The sequence below is a fragment of the Anabrus simplex genome, chromosome 2, assembly GCF_040414725.1.
Source record: "Anabrus simplex isolate iqAnaSimp1 chromosome 2, ASM4041472v1, whole genome shotgun sequence".
NCBI lineage: Eukaryota > Metazoa > Arthropoda > Insecta > Orthoptera > Tettigoniidae > Anabrus > Anabrus simplex.
Window position 1 is genome coordinate 378,499,085 of NC_090266.1, and position 23,440 is coordinate 378,522,524.

At 40.0% G+C, this 23,440-nt stretch overlaps 1 protein-coding gene across 1 annotated transcript in view; it reads left to right on the top strand.

The window, feature by feature from the left end:
* The window catches only part of Bruce (BIR repeat containing ubiquitin-conjugating enzyme), a 1,406,664-nt gene that overhangs the window by 699,023 nt on the left and 684,201 nt on the right, over positions 1 to 23,440 (top strand). Inside the window, exons 38-40 of the mRNA XM_068225988.1 lie at positions 21,007 to 21,025; positions 21,767 to 21,774; positions 22,039 to 22,139. Of these exons, the coding sequence (XP_068082089.1) occupies positions 21,007 to 21,025; positions 21,767 to 21,774; positions 22,039 to 22,139 (128 nt within the window). The remainder of the gene's footprint in view (positions 1 to 21,006; positions 21,026 to 21,766; positions 21,775 to 22,038; positions 22,140 to 23,440) is intronic.

A 23,440-nucleotide genomic window follows, 5' to 3' on the forward strand; every position in this document is an offset into this window, starting at 1 on the left:
AAGGTTTCTAACATATAACTCTTCTGTATCTGTTGTAAATAACTAGTTGCCACTATTTAAGTTCCAACCTTCGAAATTTCAAAACAGATTTTATAACAATGTGAATAGAATAGAACATGAGTTGCTTGTGAATTTCTTAAGATGAGTACTCCAAGCAGGAGAATGAGCAAAGAAATTGACAAAAAGAACAACAGAACTGTATCTATTGCCTATTTGATACCAAAGGAAACTGGAGAAGAAATTCAGGTGTGTCCTTCTACATTCAGGAAAGTCACTGGATTTTCTGGTGACAGGCTAAGAAGGGTGAGTAAGAAATACCTCAGTGGGGAAAAAACTATTGGAAAATCGAGGAGATAGGCATATAAATGGAAGGGACGAGAAAAAACAGAAGATATAAAGAAAGATATTTGGATAAGTAGTTACTACTCCCATAACAAAATTACTCATTTATATTTACCAATTGAACTGAAAGCTATGGAAAATATTCTGTCAAGAACATACAGAGTTGGGCTCATTGAAAAGTTCCCTTTCAATGTATAAAAGTATTTTTTGCAAATGTTTGAATCTTGGGTTTGGAAATCAATCTACAGACACATGTTCTACAAGTACAGATCTTCACCTAAAAGTATAAAATGCTACTGATCTCAGTGAGAAGAATACTGGTAGCTTCAGAACAGACTTATGGCTACATAAAATGGGAGATGAATAGTTCTTTTCAATTTTGTAAGAGAAAGAATTTAGCTACTGTGTGTTTTGACTGCCAGCAAAATCAGCCCTTACCTAAACTATATGTCGGGTACGTTTCTACTCTCGATTCCTGTGGATCCCAAAATAAGAACGCAATAATGATGGGTACACTTTTACACGTTTGTGAAGCATCGAAGTTTATAAGGAAAATAATTCACATTTTCCCTATCAGACGGCACAGTTTTATGGTAATATTGAGAAAAACTGAGAAAAGTGAAAACCATATCAGTCCCGTCTCAATATCACAAAATACTGAATCTGCACGGGTGATGTCTTGTTCTTGGGAATGACTCGGAAGAGTATGACTTAAAATCAGCAAGTAGACAGATTTTTAAACAAGTTACCCTTCAAGATGATGTGTGTGTTTTAACGTACGCAAAATTAAAAAAAAAAAAATACAGTTCAATGCGAAGTTCAAACAAATTTTTTTAGTGATCCTCTTGTTGAGGTGTTGAAAAGTGGTACATGCAACTTCAGAAGTACAGACAAGGGAATTCCTATTGAATTATCAAATCATGTCAATGTTAAGGAAAGTGAGGAGTTAGAAACTTGTGAAATATTTCAATTCTTCTTCCAGTAGTCAAAACTGTTGTATTCTGCAGTGTTGCAAGGTTGCTCAGAGCGATGTGAGGACAATAATGCTGAATATCCAAACAAGCTAATCTACTAACTTTTTAATGTGCAGTTCTACATAATATGTGAAATACGGCCGTTTAAAATGATATTATAAACTTTTTTCCTGTAGTTGAGTTTTGCAGAAAACCCACAATTTTCAACCCTATTTTTCTACTGTTGTTAATAATTATTTTGAAAAGTGCATTATTGTAATAAGTTTTGTCTTAATGCTGTATTATAAGTGAATTTTCAATTTAATATATAATGATTCTCTTGAAAAAAACAACAACAATAAAATGTGTTTCCTGAAAATTTCACTCTTTCTAGTTGTTGAATTTTGTAAAAACTGTCCCTCAGTTAGCAGTGAGTAAAGCCATTTGGTCACAACATGGTGCAATAATTTGTAATAATTATGTTTCCACAAATTCACATAATTCCTTCCCTGTACTGAATTACTGAAATTATTATTCATGTTAACAATATTGTTTTCAACCTGTATTGTCAGTTTTCCAGTCCAATGCCTCTTGGCACTGTGCTTAAGATGTCCTAGTCAATTTGCAACAACTATTGTATGTCATTGTGAGGCAATTTGTGGTTCTGATTAACTCGGTTAAGTTTACACCATACTTGACACTAGTGTTTGTGTAGTTTGTGCAGATGTAGATAATATTACGATTTAGACTTTTTATCTCTAGTTTAGCCACCAGTTTATTTGTTGTAATCGGCAAACAGGCTGCATGTTTCAGGTCATATAGCTCAAGCCTTCGTTCGGGAGATGGTAGGTTCGAACCCTGAATATGTTTTTCTCTGGTTTCCCATTTTTACACAAGGCAAATATTGGGGCTGTCCCTTAATTAAGTGCAAGGTTGCTTCCTTACTAGTGATTACCCATTCCCATCCCTCTGTCACCAGAATCCTTCCATGACATAGTGTGACGTTGAACTACTAGCAAAAGGTCTAGTAGTACATGTTGCACTCTCTTCTGGATGTAAATGTACTGTGTAAATTACAGAAAACTTTCTATTTTTTCTTAGTGTACTGTACGGTTATCCCTCATAGTAATGTGGTCGTTTCTTCAAAGTACTTGTTAGGGTAATTCAGAGGTTACTGTTGAATTGAGAAATCTGAATGTCCTAAGGGTTTTACCCATGGGTAGAGGCATGATTTTTTCACATTAACGATAAACGCGACAAAAATACTTTGAAGCGATTTTGCGATATCTCTACGAATTATATGTTTCTGGTTAAGAAAATATGGATATTATGTTCATGAATTAAAAGGATAAGACCATTTTAAAGCGAAATTCAATTACTTCGCGATAAGCGCGATATTACAGCGAAATCTGTACTGAATAACGGACTTGATATTTTGTTCCAAGATTATGTATGAAAAGAAAAGGAAGAGCGAACAAAGATTCATCAACAGGAAAGAAATATGTTATCATTAACGTTCTGGAAAATCTCTTTAAGAAAAGGGGTTGGCTCCAGGCCTCATGCCAAACGAAATTTTTGGAATGTTTTCCTTGTGGTGGCTGGTAATCCCACCCCAGCCTGTCTCCTCACGGCATTGTGAAATCCTGGAATCCCTAATGACGTCTACAAGCAGCACAATTTTATTGACTGATGTATTTTGGCTTCGCGGTCAGATAAAATTAAGAAAGTGATCACAGACAGTAGCGGAGATGGGTCGCTCGACAAGTGTTACGGTGCACAGCAGAGCTAAACAGTTTGCGAGTGAAGGTTTATACATTTCGGAAAGCAATATTTTAATGTGTAAATTTTGTAATGCTCGTATCGACTGTCTCAAAACATTGCTTTACATTCAGAACGTAAATTTAGCACTCCAACAGTGAAACGGTAGGCAACAATAGAACTCTCATAAGATATGCAAAATATTGCTAAGAGTGAAAGAATATGATTTATTTACGAAACAACAGCGATGCTACTCAAGGCCAACGTCCCGCTGGAGAAAGTAGACGACCCTGCAGTCCGAAAATGGCTTCAAAAGTATGTACCAGGTATGTACAGTCTACCAATTAAACCTCCACAATGAACGATCAGTGATAGTAATGAAACCTTTAAGGATTAATTTTAGAATTTCATTAAAACAAAATTAAAGCGAAACGGCAATATCTATTTCACGAAATAACGCGAAAATTAGTGTCCTTCTCGCGAAATCTTTCAAAAATTAATGTGAAAAAAATCATGCCTCTACCCATGGGTGAGAGAATATTGTTTTGAATTTAAAACTGTTTATCACACTTGCGTCAGAAGTTTAAAATTAAACACTGACTAATACTGTTCCGGAAAATCCCTGTACAGTTTACTATGTAAACCCTTAGGTCATTCAAATTTCTCAATTCAACTGTAACTTCTGTATTAACCTAACAAATACTTTGAAGAAACGACCACATTACTATGAGGGATAACTGTACAGTACACTAAGGGAGAAAAAAAAAAAGTTTTCTGTCCTTTACACAGTACATCTGCATCCAGAAGAGAGTGCAACAAGCACTACTAGACTTTTTGCTAATATTTCAATCAATCAATCAATCAATACTGATCTGCATTTAGGGCAGTCGCCCAGGTGGCAGATTCCCTATCTGTTGTTTTCCTAGCCTTTTCCTAAATGATTTCAAAGAAATTAGAAATTTATTGAACATCTCCAATGGTAAGTTATTCCAGTCCCTAACTCCCCTTCCTATAAATGAATATTTGCCCCAGTTTGTCCTCTTGAATTCCAACTTTATCTTCATATTGTGATCTTTTCTACTTTTATAAACGCCACTCAAACTTATTCATGCGCGTTGAGGCGCGCGGCTGTGAGCTTGCATCCGGGAGATAGTAGGTTCGAATCCCACTATTGGCAGCCCTGAAAATGGTTTTCCGTGGTTTCCCATTTTCACACCAGGCAAATGCTGGGGCTGTATCTTAATTAAGGCCACGGCCGCTTCCTTCCAACTCCTAGGCCTTTCCTATCCCATCGTCGCCATAAGAGCTATCTGTGTCAGTGCGACGTAAAGCCCGTAGCAAACTTATTCATCTACTAATGTCATTCCACACCATCTCTCCGCTGACAGCTCAGAACATACCACTTAGTATAAGTCATAAATGAAAGACATACCACTTAGTCGAGCAGCTCTTCTTCTTTCTCCCAATTCTTCCCAGCCCAAACTTTGCAACATTTTTGTAACGCTACTCTTTCGTTGGAAGTCACCCAGAACAAATCGAGCTGCTTTTCTTTGGATTTTTTCCAGTTCTTGAATCAGCTAATTCTGGTGAGGGTCCCATACTCTGGAACCGTACTCTAGTTGGGTTCTTACCAGAGGCTTATATGCCCTCTCCTTTACATCCTTACTACAACCCCTAAACACACTCTTAACCATGTGCAGAGATCTGTACCCTTTATTTACAATCCCATTTATATGACTACCCCAATGAAGATTTTTCCTTATATTAACACCTAGATACTTACAATGATCCCCAAAAGGAACATTCACCCCATCAACGCAGTAATTAAAACTGAGAGGACTTTTCCTATTTGTGAAACAACCTGACTTTTAACCCCATTTATCAACATACCATTGCCTGTTGTCCATCTCACAACATTATCGAGGTCACGTTGCAGTTGCTCACAATCTTGTAACTTATTTATTACTCTATAGAGAATAACATCATCCGCACAAAGCCTTACATCTGATTCAACTTCTTTACTCGTATCATTTATATATATAAGAACGTATATTTCAACGTCACACTAATACATGAAAGGATTTTGGTGACACAGGGATGGGAATGGGTTGTCACTAGTAAGGAAGCAACCTTGCAATTATTTAAGGGACAGCCCCAACATTTGCTTTGTGTAAAAATGGGAAACCACAGAAAAACATATTCAGGGTTCGAACCTACCATCTCCCGAACTAAAACTAATGCAAATGTAAAACTTGATATTTATTATTACTATTATTATTGTTATTATTATTATTATTATTATTATTATTATTATTATTATTATTATTATTATTATTATTATTATTATTTTATTATTATTATTATTATTATTATTATTATTATTATTATTATTTACGTCGTCAAATGGTCGTATTGTGTGTGAGGTTATGAAAGGATTAGTATTACTATTATATCTTATGTACATACGATATGATCGCGCTGTTTGTGAGTTTATGTCATGGAACATGTGCTATATATTAATATTCATATCAGTTCAGTTAATGTAAATACCTGTAAATTAATATTATAATTTATTCTCACCTGTATATATAAATTGTAATCCATAATTGTGAAACACACTGTAACTTCCAGAATGGTAATTCGCACTAGAACAATTGAGAATATTCTGTACGTTAAAATCTTTGTATTAGGCACTCTAGAATTTTCACGAAGGTACTGCTTGTAACGTATCTTTCAGGAAGCTTGGCCATGATATATTATAAAGAGACGATCTTGACAGTGAAGTTAGTTACTTATTGAGAGTTACTGTCAAGTGAGTTGTTGGAAGTTATTGGTTGAAGAGTCATGGTGTAGCAAGGTTATGCTTGTGACCACGTTGTAACCGTCCAGGCTTCTCCAGCCAGACTAATTTAATATACTATCAATTTACGCGATATCATTTGATATCAAGTTTATCCGCCATCGGCAATTATTCGTAATAACATATTTATTCTACGTCAAGCATTTGTAAATAAGGTTTTTGCAATCACATTATATAATTATAACATCATTTATTATTTAAATTATTATATTAGGTAGGATTGGAATTCATTATGTACTGTAAATATGGTCAATGTGTTGAGACATAGTTGTTGTCATTTCATCTCATATTTGTGTATACGGAAAAGGTTATTCTTATAGCGGGGGAAAATTACATGAGTCATTGGGTTAAACTCATGAGCCAAGGCAGTAAACAGTGACCCGCGCGCGAGGCTTGCTATGCGGAAAGCTACATCATCGCCACGCCTACTGGACTTGTCAAGAAGAAAGAAGAGAGAGAGAGATGATAATGCGATCAGATGCTTCGTTGTATAGAGATCTGAGATTGAGCTCTTATCAAGAGTGGGGAGAGCCCGGGTATATTATCAAGTGTGGAGCAACCCTCGAGATACAATACGGAGTTATGGACTTACGGAGTCTCGGATACTCACTCACATCGCTACTTCTACTGTGAACATCTACTTTGAACGACGTTATTGATTTTGAGACAGTGTGTGGTCTCTCCGAGACATAGTTATTTTTGTACAGTGTGTTGTCGCTTCGACACAGTACTCAGCTGCGGTAATGTTACCGGATCTGCGTGAGACGAAACAAGCTTACGGCTTGTGTTATATTCAGTAAATCTTCTGGACGAAGAACTATGTTTAGTTCAAGTCCATGGAATTTGGTAAAAGTCTGTACCGTATAAATAGTATAGCTCAGTTGGATTGAGATTTCTACTAACATGGAAAAATTCATATCTCTGAATTTTCTCCTCATACGATCAACGCTGATCAGTTTTTACAAGTATAGGGCCAATGTCTAATTTAAAGACTAGGCAGTTAGGGAGTGTTAGTCCAGATAGCCCGTACCACATCAGAGAAGGAAGGATGTCCATGGAGCCAATTCTACATCGAGAAGAAGAGGAGTAACCACGGAAACCAGATGACTTAAATGGAAACTGCAATTGGTGAGCTTCAATTAGATAAAGCAAGCAATAGTAATTTGAGTAACGTAAATTCTAAATCTCTCCACGCTTTAAGGAACTTTTCCGATTCATCTAATTATTTTTGTATAATAAATTCATTTGTATTTTATATTGTGTTGATTTTGTTTCTTAAACGATACTTAATGGTTAATTATTTAAAATCCTACCCCTGTGATTTAAGTATAAGTCTCTATGCTAGTAAATATAAATTTTGCTTTACAGTTTTTTGTTTTAAACTGTATCGCTGGCGCCCATACATTACATAGAGAAATGGGAAACCATGGAATGTTAATTGTTTCTATTTGCGCGGCAATTTTCGGGCAAGCCACATATAGTTTATTTGATATTCATGTGTCCCAAGGTATTAACTTTCGTCTCCTCTAGTGAGAAGCTTAGGGACGAACAGTTACAACGTGAGGACATGCTTTTAAAGCAGTCAACTGTTTTATTTGTGTTCCAACGTTGTAAACCCTATGTGCTGTGCTACACAGTTGTTTTAAAATGGTAGCTTGTGATGTGAGTGTTTTATTTGTGTCAACAGCGATTAAGGTTATATGTGTGTTTAATTTGTAAATGTGAATAAAATAATTGTACCAACTGACAGCATCTCGTGTGCGTCTTTGTGGATACGTTAACTGGTGACCGAGGGACAGGACTTTAAGAAATGACGAATGAATATGAGTTTAGTAGACCAAAATGCAAGTCATACTAGAGAATGTCACTCAAACAGCTCAAAGATGAACTTAACAAGAGGAATCTTCCGACGAACAGGAAGAAGAAATCGCTACAGGCGCGACTATGGGAAGATCTTGAGGAAAGAGGAGAAGATCCTGAAAAGTTTTTCATCGTAGTCAACGAAGATGCCGACGAAACATCGGAAGGTGAGGTAAATATTCCCAAAATGTGTTCTAACGTAATGACTATGATCCAGGCACTCAATGAACAGAATAACTTGCTGATCAAATTTCAGACGTAAATGACAAACTTTCAGGCAAAATTTCAGACATAAATGACAAACATTCTGGCAAAATTTCAGAAGAAATATCTCAAGCTAACTCAGTTTTTACCGGACAGATAGCGACTAGAATCGAAAATTTCAACCATAAAGGACAAAATTTCATCGCAAACTAGTGACGTCACCGATCGATTATTGCAACAGATATTGAACATAAGATCAACACTGGGATAGGTTGACCAGATCAATAGTAGAGTAAGCCAGCTGGAAGGGGATATTGTGGACCTCAAGGAGGGGGTGGAATTCCAGGTTTCAGGTATAAAACAACAGGTTGAGGGGAGGATTTCTAACATCGAGGGAAATTTTGAAACCCGTATCTCTTCCGTCGAGGGAAATCTTGGGAGTGGTATTTGTGCTGTTGAAGGAAGGTTAGAAATCTGGTTTTTGACCATGAAGGGAGATATGCAGAATATAAGGGAAAACATCCTTCACGCAGTAGAAGACAGACTAACACAAACAGGACGTATCACCACACCTCTAACCCCCTCAAACCTAACCGCAATACAGCACACCTAGACCTGGTGGTGATTAAAGGGAGCCTTCCAGAATAACACGGGCGACTGGAGGAGAACCCTACTAGCCTCGTCGAGGGATCGGTCAGCCTATTGGGAAGGACGAATTTACCGGGGGACATCTTCGTGCTACTCACCATGCCGCGATTAAAAGGGCAAGCCGCCTCTTGGTGGTGGAACAACTTGAAGTGATTAAATCTAAACTGGACGGACTTGAAGAGGTTGCTGGGTTTAATTACGAAGGAGCGAAGAGCTCTATGGAAAAGAAGCTAATGACTGAGGCACAACCGGCTGACATGAGAGCTAGTGCCTTCGTCCTGTGGAAATACCAACTCTTCAAGCATCTGCACCTGGAAGGAAGCGAAAACGAGATCTTACCACATATCACAGAGCTACTCCATGATAAATTTTGACCCCGAGTGATAGTATCACAACCCAGATCTTTTGATGATTTACGCAGAATCATCGCCCAGCTGGAGGAGGAACATAAGAGCAAAGCTACGGAAGATTCCAGCGCAGTTAGGAAGTGCTACCAGTGTGGCAGAGCGGGACATCTGATGAACAAGTGCCCAACCCTGATGTTGGAGAAAATAAGTCTGGCCCATTCTGGATTAAGGGGGAATGGGGTCGAGATCAGGAACGCGCCTCAAGACCTGCCAGACAAGCAACCTTGGTCAAGGAGGTGAGGGATTGGTCAGATTGTGAGTAGAACAGGCCAACCCCGCCCAGCTATCGTCTTAAAGATTGGCAACGAGAATTTTTCAGCCATACTCGACAGTCAAGCAAGCCATTCAATTGTCAACAAAACTGTTGCCAAATTGCTACCACCTATGAAGTCTCACCGCCTTGGAAGGGTAGTGGGAGCAGCGGACGGGGTACTCTATTCCATCCAAGGTCAGATTAACCTAACCGCTAAATGCATGAACTGCCTATTGTAATTTATGTTGCAGTGATTTAGAACCTGATACCTGACATCATATTAGTTCATGACTTTCTGGTGGAATACAAGGTGATCCTAGACTAATGGAATTCTCCGGACTTGCAAGGATACAGAAGTAAACATAAACCTGGGAGATATCCAGTTAACACATCTTCAACTGAATGAAGAAGAGGAGCTGAGACCCACCTTAAAAGACTTTCCAGAAGTCATTACCAATTAAATGGATGGACTACCATGGTAACACACACCATCGAATGCAGCGCTTCCTCACCCATCAGGCAACGTCCATATCCAATCAACCCAGATAAACGCAACTTTGTCATCCAGAGGATTCAAGAGATGGAAGGGCAAGGTCTTTTTAACCCTCTACATCCTGTTGGACTTCACCTATCGTCCTACAGAAGAAGAAGACTGGGGAGTATCGACTGTACGGTATGTGGACTTCCGCAGGTTGAACGACAAGACCGTAAGTGATGCCTACCCCATGCCTGACCTGAAATACTCGCTGAAACAAGTAAGTGGGTCTAGGATTTTCAGCACGCTGGATCTCAACTCCGGGTACTGGCAAGTAGAGGTCGAGGAAAATTCTAGACCACAGACCGCTTTTATGACACCAAGAGGATTGTACCAGTTTGCAGTAATGCCCTTTGGAATGAAGATTGCTCCTGCCACCTTCATGCGACTGATGTATTGTACCGGTAACGGCGGTACAGACTAAGTCCCCGTTATGAAAATCTTAAACTTACGTGCTATGCTCCAGAACGCTTACGAAGAACTGACTAGGCAGCGAGCAAGAGCTGCGCGCGTGTGACGTAGTGAGCGGGTGACGCCACAGCACGCCTCGCTGCGCTACAAAGCCTGGACTGATGGAGAATGTTCTACAAGTTTCGGATCAAATATAAATACGTGCTGCTTCGCTCAGCAGAGCGGTGAATGCGAGCGTATGTCGCAGCATGTTATAGTGAGCAGCAGTGCGCTGCAGAATGTGATACCAGTTTATGGCCGGGATTTCTATAAGCACATTAGACTGTAATATTCGCACCGTCAGTTCGCGGGTGTGGTAATCGAGCTTGAAGCCGCTGCTAAGTTTCAAGTTCGTGGACTTTAATATAGTCACGTTGAATGTGGACTTATTCAGATTTCCTTATATTGTGACAACCTTTTACTCCGATAGGACGTGAGGTGAATTGTGTGTCGTCTGGACATTATTTATTGACTGTTACTCTATACGAGTGTCCGAGACCCGCAAACATTTTCGAGTGTTCGGAATTGAAATTTTATGGACTTGAATCTGATTGCTCCTTGCTGAGGACTCGATACTTTAAGTTATAAATTGTGTTTAATCCAAATTTAATTTGCCAATCCGTGAGCTGTGGTCATGAACTGTGAACTGTGCAGGTGTGGACAGCGCATCTCTATTTTAATGAACAGTGCATTTCCGTTCTAATGAACAGTGTACATTTAATTTACGAACAGTCAAAACCAAGGACTGTCAGTACTCAGTTAATTTCGTCTTTTGGTTTCAACACGTGAACGAGTTTGATTCACGAGCGGAACATCTTTATTTCATTTAAATTGAACAGTGCTTCAATGAACTTAATTCACGTTGTAATAGGTGCAACAAACTTTCAGTAACTTTAAATCAGTTCCGAGTGGACTTTATTTTATGAATATTTCTTTCACTTGACACGTGACAAAATTAAATAACATTTCACCGAGACATTTGTGTTTGGACTTTCTTAAAAGCATTTATAAACATTCTATCATCTGTGCAGAAGCAGCCTTTGCACTAACTCGCCCCAGAGCTGAACGATGTTCATTCATGTTCACCATTTACAAGGACTACCTCGACGCCATGGATCTTCAAAACACCGAATAGATCTTCTAGAACTTCCATCGGGGGACGAATGGTGGTTCGCTGCTATGGAAAATGGAGCTGCCGGAATCTAAGGACATCGCCAGCCATAAGACGAGGAACGTTTTCAACTGTATACGCTGTACAGAGGTGATATTAATTTCAATTTTTTAATAAACTCTGAAACAAAAGTTTTTAAGATTTCTTTTAAACAAACCCTCTCCCTCTGTATGCACTTCAGCGACTGGTACACGCCCTGCGTCTCATCTCTGCCGAAGTACCAAATTTACTGTTACAGAGGAGAGGGGTAGAAATTGGCGCCCCAGTCGTATCGGGGCCGATTTGGAGTGCAGTAAAGTTAGAAATTAGTGCTTCAGCAATATCAGAACTTAATTATGAGTGCAGTAGACATTAAATTGACACTTAACTACTCTAAGCTCAATTTTGAATTACTACTAATAATTAAGAAGTGCAGTGATAGACAAAATCGCACTAAAATCGTGTGACTTAGTAATTTAATTCAGATACATTTCCAGTGCTTTATGTGGAATAACTATTAATATTACAGTGAACTTTCTAACAAGATTTAACTTCTCTATAATAAGAAGTGTCATCAATGATATGGGATCATTTTTGTGTGTTAAATGTCTTGGAGATTTTTCTTTTTGGGAATGTTTGAATGACTTTGAACATGAACTTTTAACCATTGGACAATAATGGTGATATCTGAATTTTTTTTCAAGTGATTTATGATTTTCTTGTTGCTTGGTTTAAATACATTACCATTAAAATGGAAAATATTTTAGCGGCTATTGAAGCTCTTAAGATTAGCTTAAATGAACGTATCGCCAAATCGCATGCTCAAGTAGGTGCTGATTTACAAGCTCGTATTAATGAGGCCAATGCTGCAACTGCTCAATTAGGTACTACTTTAGGATCTCGTATTACTGAGATTAACACTCGTATTGATGAGGCCAATGCTGCAACTGCTCAATTAGGTACCACTTTAGAATCTCGTATTAATGAGACCAGTACCGCAACTACAGCCAACTTAGAAAGTCGTATTACACAAATAACTAAAGTAATTAATACCAAATTTACCGAAGTTAATGCTAATTTGGAAAATAGGCTTACTAAAGCTGGTTCCGAGATTGAAAAACGATTCTCAGAAACTAATGCGAAGATTAATTCTAAGTTTACGGAAATAAACGAACGCCTCACCCGTGACTTAGAAACAGTAAAACAGGACCTTAAACTACAAATAGTTGAAGACTTAAAAGCTTCTTTTCCTACCTCACATCAATTGATTAAGGAAGTTGAAAGCTTAAAGGCAGAATTTAAAGAATCTCATGGTCAGTTATCACAGGCACAAGCAAAAATAGCCTCTATTCAGGATAACATCCATGAATCTTTTAAGACTAACTTTCAGAAAATAAGTAATGAAGTCAATTTACTTAAAACAAGGCAGGAGGAAACAGATAAGCATGTAAAAAACCAATTAGATAGCGCACATACTCAAATCATTCGCATAGGCCGCGATGTAAATGAAGAGAAGCAGGACCTCGAAAAGGAAGTCCAGAGCGTGGAAAACTCCATCCGTGGGCAAGTTAAGACTATCAAGGTCGAATTGCAAGGAAAAATAGAGACGATTGATAATAGAATCTCTCAGGTGGAGAAGGAGGTGTCTACACACCAGTGTCAAGGGTCTAGTGGAGATACTTCTAGCATTTCCACAGTCTTAAAATTGTCAGACGATAAACCTGCAAAATTTTCCGGAAAGGAAGAGTACACAGCGAAAGAATTCCTTCTCAATATTGAAGAGTACTTTCAAGAGAATAAAGTACGATCCGATCATCAATTGAGGATAGCTTCTAGATTATTGGAGGGGAAAGCACTAAATTGGTACACAGCATTTAAATTTAACATTAAAACCTATGATGAATTCAAGGAAGCCTTATTGAAGAGGTTTTGGAATTCGGAAATTCAGCATTTGATTAAGTTACAATTATACTCTAGGAGATACAACACAGCTATTAATTCTTCACGATATTCTGATTTTCTCATTTCCCAATTAAAGAAGATGCAGTTCTTTGATCCTCCTTTGCCAGAACAGGAGTTAATACAGGTAATAACTTTACAATTTCCGGCGCATGTACAAGAAATTCTTGTGGCAGCCAATGTTCAAGACCTAGAACAACTTGATGATTTATTAAGGAAACTTGACACTGCCCATACACAAAATCTACCTAGGGTTACTAAGACGAAAGAGGTTGCAACTAACCATGTCGAAGTTGATAACCCGCCGAGATCGAATCCCGAACCCCGTGAGGAAGTAGAACCACGGAGAGATCCGTTATCTCATTTCCAACGATTTAGGAGACGTCCATACAGGCAAAGTGCGCCTTATAGACGTACTCAAACGTGGGAGAAACCTACCGAATCACTTACACGAGATAGAGATTCGCCGAGAGCCGAGATCGAAAGAAGATGGAGAGAAACTCGCGAATATATCCAAAATCGAAACCGGGATGAAGGATTACCTGGCGCTACCTCTTTAGAATATCAAGAGCTTGCCAGAAGACAGAACACGACGCCTGCGACCAACCCTGAATCGACAGGCGCAATAAAAAAAAAAACTTCGACAACACAACAATAAGATTGCCTGAAAACCGTAGTAGAGGGGAAATAATTTGTGTCACTAATATTAATTACTGGTACTTGGATGACTCAGATCTCTTGTATGAAGATCCCACTCCTACAACACCGAAGGTCCAACGAAGCCTTCCAGTTATTAATATTACTTTGGATACCCTTTATGTAACCGCCTTAATCGATTCTGGAGCTCAAGCTTCGTTAATGTCTGAGAGGTTAATTGAAACGTTGAAGGGAGGAGAAGACATGTTATTGATACCAGTCGCACAGATTAAAATTAAAGGGATAGTACCGGACAGGCATATCAAATGTAAATTTCAAGCTTTTGTTACATTTGACATTGAAGGTGCCCAGTTCGAGCATATATTCCTAGTTATTTCGCCAATGAAGTTCAACGTCATCCTAGGGTCAGATTTCCTAGCCAAGTATGGGGGAATCATTGATTATCCTGCCAACGTCATACGATTTTTTAATATCGAATCTGTAGAGTTGCAGCTGGTAGACTGTAATAATTTGAAGTGCCAAGGTCTGGGTAACCCATTCATAGAAACCGGAGGCAAGATGAGCGATGCTTTGCCTGCCGATGAAATAGATTGCGAAGAGGGTAGACCCGGTCAAGAGGGACCCGTCGAGGGCCAGAAAGTGCCCATTTTTGAGGATATATTCGACGAAGGTCGTGATCACTTCATATTTCTCACCAGTGCGGCTGAAAGCCCAGAGTTCGATTCCCACGTGGCAGAAGCAACTCGACAAATATTTGAGAAATTCCCTGAAGTTTTTGATGACAAACCAGGCGTTATTAGAGATTTTGAATACCAATTGAATGTCAAGGACACCTCTCCTTATAAAAAACGGCCCTATCCAGTTCCTGAGAAGTACCGAGAGGAAGCCAGGATTGTGATAAAGGAAATGGAAAATAATGGTATCATTTCTAAATGTGTCACTCCGTATCTAAACCCCTTGGCTATTGTAAAAAAAAACCGAATGGCAGTCTGCGTTTGTGCCTAGACGCGCGCATGCTCAATGACAGACTTGTATTGGAACATGACCACCCACCTTCACTCAGGGATGTCATCCGGAAATTTAGAGGCATGAAACTCTTCTCTACTATGGACATGACGTCATCTTATTTTCACATCTTATTGGCAGAGGATAGCAGGAAATTCACAGGCTTTATTTTCGAAAATATTACATATGCATTCAATCGTCTCCCTTTCGGGATCAAGAATTCAGGGGCAGTTCTCATCAGGGCTCTTGAGAATCAATTATCCGATGAGATTAAAAAAATCGCAACGATTTATGTTGATGATATCCTGATAGCTTCGGAGTCCTTAGAGCAACACATTGAAGACGTTAATAAGGTACTCGACGAACTCAAAACCAAAAATTTTAAGATAAATGCCTGTAAAAGCCAGTTTTTTAAGACAGAGGTACTGTTCTTGGGTCACCTCATTAGTGGAGACGGGATCAGGCCTAATCCGGCCAAGATTCAAAGTATTTTGGATTTCCCGAAACCCACAAAAATTAAACATGTGAGACAATTTCTGGGACTATGTCAGTTCTTTGCACAGCATTGCCCAGATTACACCAAAACGGTAGCACCCTTGCAGCTGCTGCTCAAGAAAAATAATAAGTGGAAATGGTCAAAAGAATGCGAGGAGGCTTTATCCGAAACAAAGAAGATGCTTCAGGAAAACGTACAGTTAGCATATCCTAACTTTGAATGGCCCTTTTGCCTTGAGTGCGACGCCAGCTCCGTAGGCATCGGTGCAGCGCTGTACCAAATCGATCCTGAGAAGCCTGATGTTCGCATCTTTATTTCATTCATGAGCAGGAAGTTGAGACCACATGAGAGGTCCTATACTATTACGGAACTTGAAGCTCTTGCTATTGTATATTCCTTGTTGTACTGGAGGAAGATTATATATGGGTATCCCGTGACCATCTACACGGATCACAAAGCCCTCACCTTTATCATGTCTTCTGATCTAACTAGCGAGAGAGTAACCCGGTGGGCACTTTTTATTCAGCAGTTCAACATAACTGTTATTCACAGACCAGGAAGAAAGAACATCCTAGCTGATGCTTTAAGCCGCAATCCAGTCGATGTCGTCACTAGTCATCACATAGAAGTCATAAGCAACGAAGATGAGGAATTTCTTAGGAAATTACAGTACTTACCTCAAGCACAGGGGAGAGATAGGAAATCCCGAGAATTGATTAGATTTTTTAAGGGTTTGATTCCTGCAAATGACGATGACTATTTTCGCATCTCAATGTTGGCTCAATCTTTTTGCTTTCATGATGGGTTACTGTATAAGTATCTTGATCATGCCAAAAACAAACGCCGAATTTATGCTCCTCCACGCTTAAGGTCCAACATTATCTGGCACTGTCATTCAATATCTGGACATGCTGGCACGGATAAAGTAATGATGATCATAAAGGAAAAGTTCACTTGGGAGTACATGAGACGTGATATTAGAAACGTTCTCCGAACTTGTGATGTCTGCCAACGAACTAAGCCTAATAATAGATTGTTGAGGGAGTTTCCGAAGCCACTTCTTCCCGGAGAACCTGGTGAAATATTGGCTTTAGACCTATACGGGCCACTCCCCAAGGCGAACCGTGGCAACAGGCACATTGTGGTGGCAGTAGATGTCTTCTCTAAGTATACGATGCTACTGCCCATACAGAAGGCTAATGCTGGAAACATCCTCCGAAGGATCAAGAAAAACATTATTCCAGAGATGGGAAAACCGGAGTTCCTACTCACCGATCATGGGCCCCAATTTACATCTATGGAGTTCCAAACAGTACTTGAAGAACTCGGTATAAGACACATTATGAATTCTATTCGACACCCAGAGGCTAATCCCGCTGAGAGAATCATGCGCGAGATTGCAAGGTTTTGCCGTTTGTATTGCAGAACTCAACACTGGAAATGGATCGAAGTCTTACCCGTGATGCAGCAATGTGTAAATTCAACTGTTCATGAGTCTACGCAGGACATCCCCATGACTGTACATAGAGATGTCATGCCGGACAGGCCATGGGACCAAGTATTACCATCACCTCAAGATCCAGCAATTACTCATCAGATTCGCATGGACGCAACAAGGGAGAAGCTCAGACACGCTGCTAGAATCAGAGAGAACCGATACCGAAACCGCGCGTTTCGACAACCACTTAGGGTCGATGATTATGTTTTGATAAGAAAACCAGCTGTTTCACATCCCGAACTTCGCATCTATGCAAAGTTTTGCCCGCTTTATGTAGGACCATATAGGATTGCAGAGGTTCTCGAGAACGGGGCATACAAAATTAAGAAATTGGATGGAAGCGTCGAGGGCATTTACAATGCAGCCAACCTAAAGAAATATTTCAGGAGAGAATATCATTAAAAGAAAATCCTATCGAATTTTCTTTTCCCCAGGAGGAGGGGGAGATGTACCGGTAACGGCGGTACAGACTAAGTCCCCGTTATGAAAATCTTAAACTTACGTGCTATGCTCCAGAACGCTTACGAAGAACTGACTAGGCAGCGAGCAAGAGCTGCGCGCGTGTGACGTAGTGAGCGGGTGACGCCACAGCACGCCTCGCTGCGCTACAAAGCCTGGACTGATGGAGAATGTTCTACAAGTTTCGGATCAAATATAAATACGTGCTGCTTCGCTCAGCAGAGCGGTGAATGCGAGCGTATGTCGCAGCATGTTATAGTGAGCAGCAGTGCGCTGCAGAATGTGATACCAGTTTATGGCCGGGATTTCTATAAGCACATTAGACTGTAATATTCGCACCGTCAGTTCGCGGGTGTGGTAATCGAGCGTGAAGCCGCTGCTAAGTTTCAAGTTCGTGGACTTTAATATAGTCACGTTGAATGTGGACTTATTCAGATTTCCTTATATTGTGACAACCTTTTACTCCGATAGGACGTGAGGTGAATTGTGTGTCGTCTGGACATTATTTATTGACTGTTACTCTATACGAGTGTCCGAGACCCGCAAACATTTTCGAGTGTTCGGAATTGAAATTTTATGGACTTGAATCTGATTGCTCCTTGCCGAGGACTCGATACTTTAAGTTATAAATTGTGTTTAATCCAAATTTAATTTGCCAATCCGTGAGCTGTGGTCATGAACTGTGAACTGTGCAGGTGTGGACAGCGCATCTCTATTTTAATGAACAGTGCATTTCCGTTCTAATGAACAGTGTACATTTAATTTACGAACAGTCAAAACCAAGGACTGTCAGTACTCAGTTAATTTCGTCTTTTGGTTTCAACACGTGAACGAGTTTGATTCACGAGCGGAACATCTTTATTTCATTTAAATTGAACAGTGCTTCAATGAACTTAATTCACGTTGTAATAGGTGCAACAAACTTTCAGTAACTTTAAATCAGTTCCGAGTGGACTTTATTTTATGAATATTTCTTTCACTTGACACGTGACAAAATTAAATAACATTTCACCGAGACATTTGTGTTTGGACTTTCTTAAAAGCATTTATAAACATTCTATCATCTGTGCAGAAGCAGCCTTTGCACTAACTCGCCCCAGAGCTGAACGATGTTCATTCATGTTCACCATTTACAAGGACTACCTCGACGCCATGGATCTTCAAAACACCGAATAGATCTTCTAGAACTTCCATCGGGGGACGAATGGTGGTTCGCTGCTATGGAAAATGGAGCTGCCGGAATCTAAGGACATCGCCAGCCATAAGACCTGGAACGTTTTCAACTGTATACGCTGTACAGAGGTGATATTAATTTCAATTTTTTAATAAACTCTGAAACAAAAGTTTTTAAGATTTCTTTTAAACAAACCCTCTCCCTCTGTATGCACTTCAGCGACTGGTACACGCCCTGCGTCTCATCTCTGCCGAAGTACCAAATTTACTGTTACAGTATAAGGTATTATCACGATATGTTGGAGATTTATGCCAAGTGTATCTCGACGACATTATAATTCACAGCAAGAATTTTCCACCACCTTACTTTTTTGCTGTTTTGATTTCTTTGAGAGGACAGTTGTCATAGAATGAGTCTATAATGGCCTCTTCTAATAGTTCCACCACCTCATCCAATTCTTTCTGTCCTCTCACGTAGTTGGAATGTATTGTACACCCTTCCCTAGAACTTCTCTGTATCTATCCCAGTTAGTTCTTTTTTGGTCTCTGTACATCTCAAACCCACATAGTCTCGCATCTATTGCAAATTGGATGTGCTGGTGGTCTGCCAATGATGGTTCTTCCGGCACATTCCAGTCTTTAATAAAGTTTGCAATATGCGTAGTGCTTAGTGTAATGTCTATTACCTCCCTAAGATTTTTATTTATAAATGTAGGCTTGTTTCCTGGTTTTAGTATCGTCAACTCAGTTCAAGTAATAAACTCTAGTAAAGGCTCGCCTCTTGCGTTGCAATTCATGCTGCCCCATGCCGGTGTGGTGTGAATTTGCATCTGCTCCAAGGACTAAGTGTTCGCCTTTGCTCTTTGCATTGCAAATTAGGTTCTCATCTTCTTCTGGTGGGGGTTGATTAGTTGAGTCATATGGGAGGTATGCAGAGCCTACGGTTATTTCTCTGGGACCTTCCCAATTTCCAAGTTTTATCTTGGCCACCACTAAGTCCTTTGGACAATGTTCCTGCAACAGATTGTATTTTATTTTCTGCTCACAAGTAAACATATTCTAGGCATATCCGATTTAGCATTGTACATTAGCTTTCCTCCAGATTCCGCCAGTCCTGCTGCACAGCCCTTACCCAGGGCTCTTGTATAAGAGCCACATCGATAGCCTCGGACTTGAACTTCCTGACAAAATTGGCAACAGCTGATTTTTTAATGTTGTAGGTTGGCCTGTAGAACTTTCAGTACCATCCTTGCCAATGCTAGGTTTTGTTTCCCTTAATTACTTTGAATTTGATCTGCCCAAGTCCAAGCTTGGCCTTATGGCCTCTTTTCTTGAGCTCTTCAAAATCTCTTCCATTAAGATACAAAACAATTGTCCTTCCTGTGTCATCAGTAGTTGTTGCATTCAGCACTCTCCACTCTTTCGTCGGAAGTTTGTTGTCATGCTGATGTATCCCGGCAAGCGCATCATCGACCTTCCTCTTGTCAAATGGAGGAGGAAACTTGGTGATGATCTTTGTAGTATTCAGCACCTTCTTGGCTTCTGCCACCTCCAAATTCTCCCCTTTCCAAGGGTTGCAATTGGCCACTGTCTGTTCCATACAGCTTTTAGTTTCTGGATTTGCACAGATCAGTACCGTTGCTCCACTTTCCAGTTTTGGAGACTCGAGGAAGCCTGGAAGGCATCCGTCCGACAGTAGTTTCATTTGCGCTATCAGAGCAGATGAAAGTTCCTTCACGTCTTCCTCCTTCAGTTTCCCGTCTGGAAAGGTTTTAGGTGTTACTGCTAACTTGATTGAAGTTAGTCTTTCTGGAAAGGACATGACCGTCTCTTCTTTCTGTTTCTTGATGGGCGGTTTTGTAGCTGAACTTGATGGTGTACTATCCCCCGACCTTGGCCTTTTGGAAGTAGTCGGATGGATAGCTTCTCGCCGATCCGTGTTCCTTGGCTTCTTCTCCATCCTAGTTCCAGCCGCTATTTTGACTTCCTTCCTCACTCTCTTACTTTCCTTGTAATATGCACTGTTGCGAGGTGATCTGTCCATAGGAAATCTGTTGATTTTCCGTGCAAAAATTTTCAGTTATATCTCTACGGACGTTCCTGATTTGCTTGTGGTAGCAGTCTGCTCTACTTGAGCTTCTGTTGCCATTTCTTGTTTCGAATCAGCAACAGCCTGTCCAATTGGGACTTCTTTCTCCATTCATCTTGGTCTTGCTTCCGGATCTGCTCTACTGGAGCTTCCTTAGCTTTTCTTGATGTCGAAGTTTTTGAAATTGCTTCTTTATAAGCATCCATATTTCAATCAGTCATAGGGTTTTTGCCCCTTCTAGGGTCCTGAGCGTCATCGTCACCACCCGTGTTAAGGCATACAGCCAGACATTGTTCTCCTGCAACTCAGGCTCTCCGTAGCAGAGACCACGCCCCTCAGTCGTCCATCCAGCGGTCCGCCTCTGGTCTGAACCTAGCCAGGTTTTTCCCCCCTTCAGTAGGCCTACTCACGTGGTCTCCACTTGGCATTATCATGACCGAGTTCACAGCCATGATTTTCCGCTGAGGTTGGGATCGCCCTTTTTCCAACCCGCGGTTCATCCAGGCTACGTAGTGCAAAGTGATATGTTGGTTCCAGCCCCCCGCAGTGAGCCTTCACCTCAATCACCAGCCCCACTTCACCTGAACCACCGTATCACCCTTGTGGAGGAACCATGGATGCCTATCTAGCATGTGTGGGCGAGGCCTCCACTTCCAAGCGCCGGGCTGAGTGGCTCAGACGGTTAAGGTGCTGGCCTTCTAACCCCAACTTGGCAGGTTTGATCCTGGCTCAGTCCGGTGGTATTTGAAGGTGCTCAAATTCAACAGCCTCGTGTCGGTAGATTTACTGGCACGTAAAAGAACTCCTGTGGGACTAAATTCGGCACCTTGGCATCTCCGAAGACCATAAAAGTAGTTAGTGGGACGTAAAACAAATAACATTGTGGGACCTACTCAGATTTTTTCTGGCAATACCTGTTTTTGGTCCATGAGAGGGTATTTTATTTCCCTCAGACCCTCCAGGCAAGTTCGGAGGGGCCCCCTATCCGCCACCTGGGACGCACCTAATAGGGGAACAGGTAAGGAAACCCCCACGGGTTATATCAAGATAGTTACTATACCTTTTTCATAAAGAGCATCTGTTCGTTGCTCATTAGGGATGATATATAAGCAGGATTACTGAACATCATCATGTCCATGTTCGTTAGCATTTCAGAAAACTTGCCTTAAGTCTGTTTTCACCTATGTGGCTAGAAACCTTGTTATCTAGTGTAGCTTAATGGATTTTGTTTATGTCCCCTTTTCAGGTGGTTTTACTGGATCATTTCCATTGAAAGTCTCAGTAGGTGTAACACAGCTGTCGGAACCCCTCATATGGTTCGTTGTAAGAGTTCTGAACTCTAGTGTCGCCTTGGAGGCATTCAATAGGATGGGTGGAATTAAGGTCAGTATTCATTTTCTGTTTAAAAATTGATCAGCTTACAGTATTATTTTTAGGAAATATGGAATCCATTCTCAGATTAGCTTTATGAATTAAAACCTCATTTTTGTGTTCCGATGTCTTAGGAATGATTTCAAAATTCCTAGCTGCTGTAACGATGTCATTGATTTTTGCTTTTAAGGAGTGTAGCATGGTTAAAAATCTTACCTCGGATGAATACATATGAATGGATTTAATATTTAGGAAAATTGTGTGCTTTGTTACTGAATTAGTGATCAATCTTTGTACGTTATATACTTCAGTATCAGTGGAGCACTGTGATTATTTAAATCATAATAGGCTAGCTGAAGGGATGATTGTTGGCTATGATATATTATACCATAACTTACTCTCTTTAGTTTGAATGTATGCCTATAATGGCAGGACAAAACTGTATTGTGATTACATCACACTTATGAGTGAAACAGATTGTGATTACCTACTCTTGTTGGATTCATTTTAAAACCTGTTGTTACCAAGGCTTGAGGATATGTACATCTTCCTTGTTATGTGTAGTTCTGATTGGGGACCTAAAAGAGGTGGTGATATTTTCTGCTGGAAATCGGCATTATTTTTCCTTAAAAGTTATGTTGTTTATTTTTCTCGAGATGGGGGGTGGGTTTTTTCATCTTACCAGAACTTTCAGTGTTAGCCAGAAAATGTTCAAAAACTCATTAATGCCATTATTTCTTAAACAACTATATTAAAGTTATTTTACTTAGTGATACAATTTTCTAGCTTTCAAATGAAAAAAGATGCCATTGTGGCAAACTTCACGTTTGTTCTACAGTCAGTCAGAACTCTATTGTACGCAGAGAAAAATCTCTCTGGAGTTTACATTGGCACGTGGTAACCAAAATGTTTCAAGGCACACTGCGCAAAACTCTGGACATGGTGGTTTCATAGCTTTCAAGGCTTTTAGCTTGTCCACAGAACAACCTGAATCCACTTTTGCCCTGCTTCCTTCAATATTAAAATCTTCAAGTATTTTTTTTTCTAGACTCCAATTAGGATTGATTTCTTGCAGTGCGACTGGAATGGTGGAAACATAGATGCCTCTTCCAATCTTGCTCTGTTTCAGTCGAAAGAAATTGTTGAACTCAGATTTTTGGAAAGCCTGAAAGAAGCTGCTGAAATGTCCATATAGCTGTTGCTTTTGTGACATCAGGGGTGTATGTATGTATGTATGTATGTATGTATGTATGTATGTATGTATGTATGTATGTATGTATGTATGTATCAGTGGCAGTTCGTGGCATTTTACT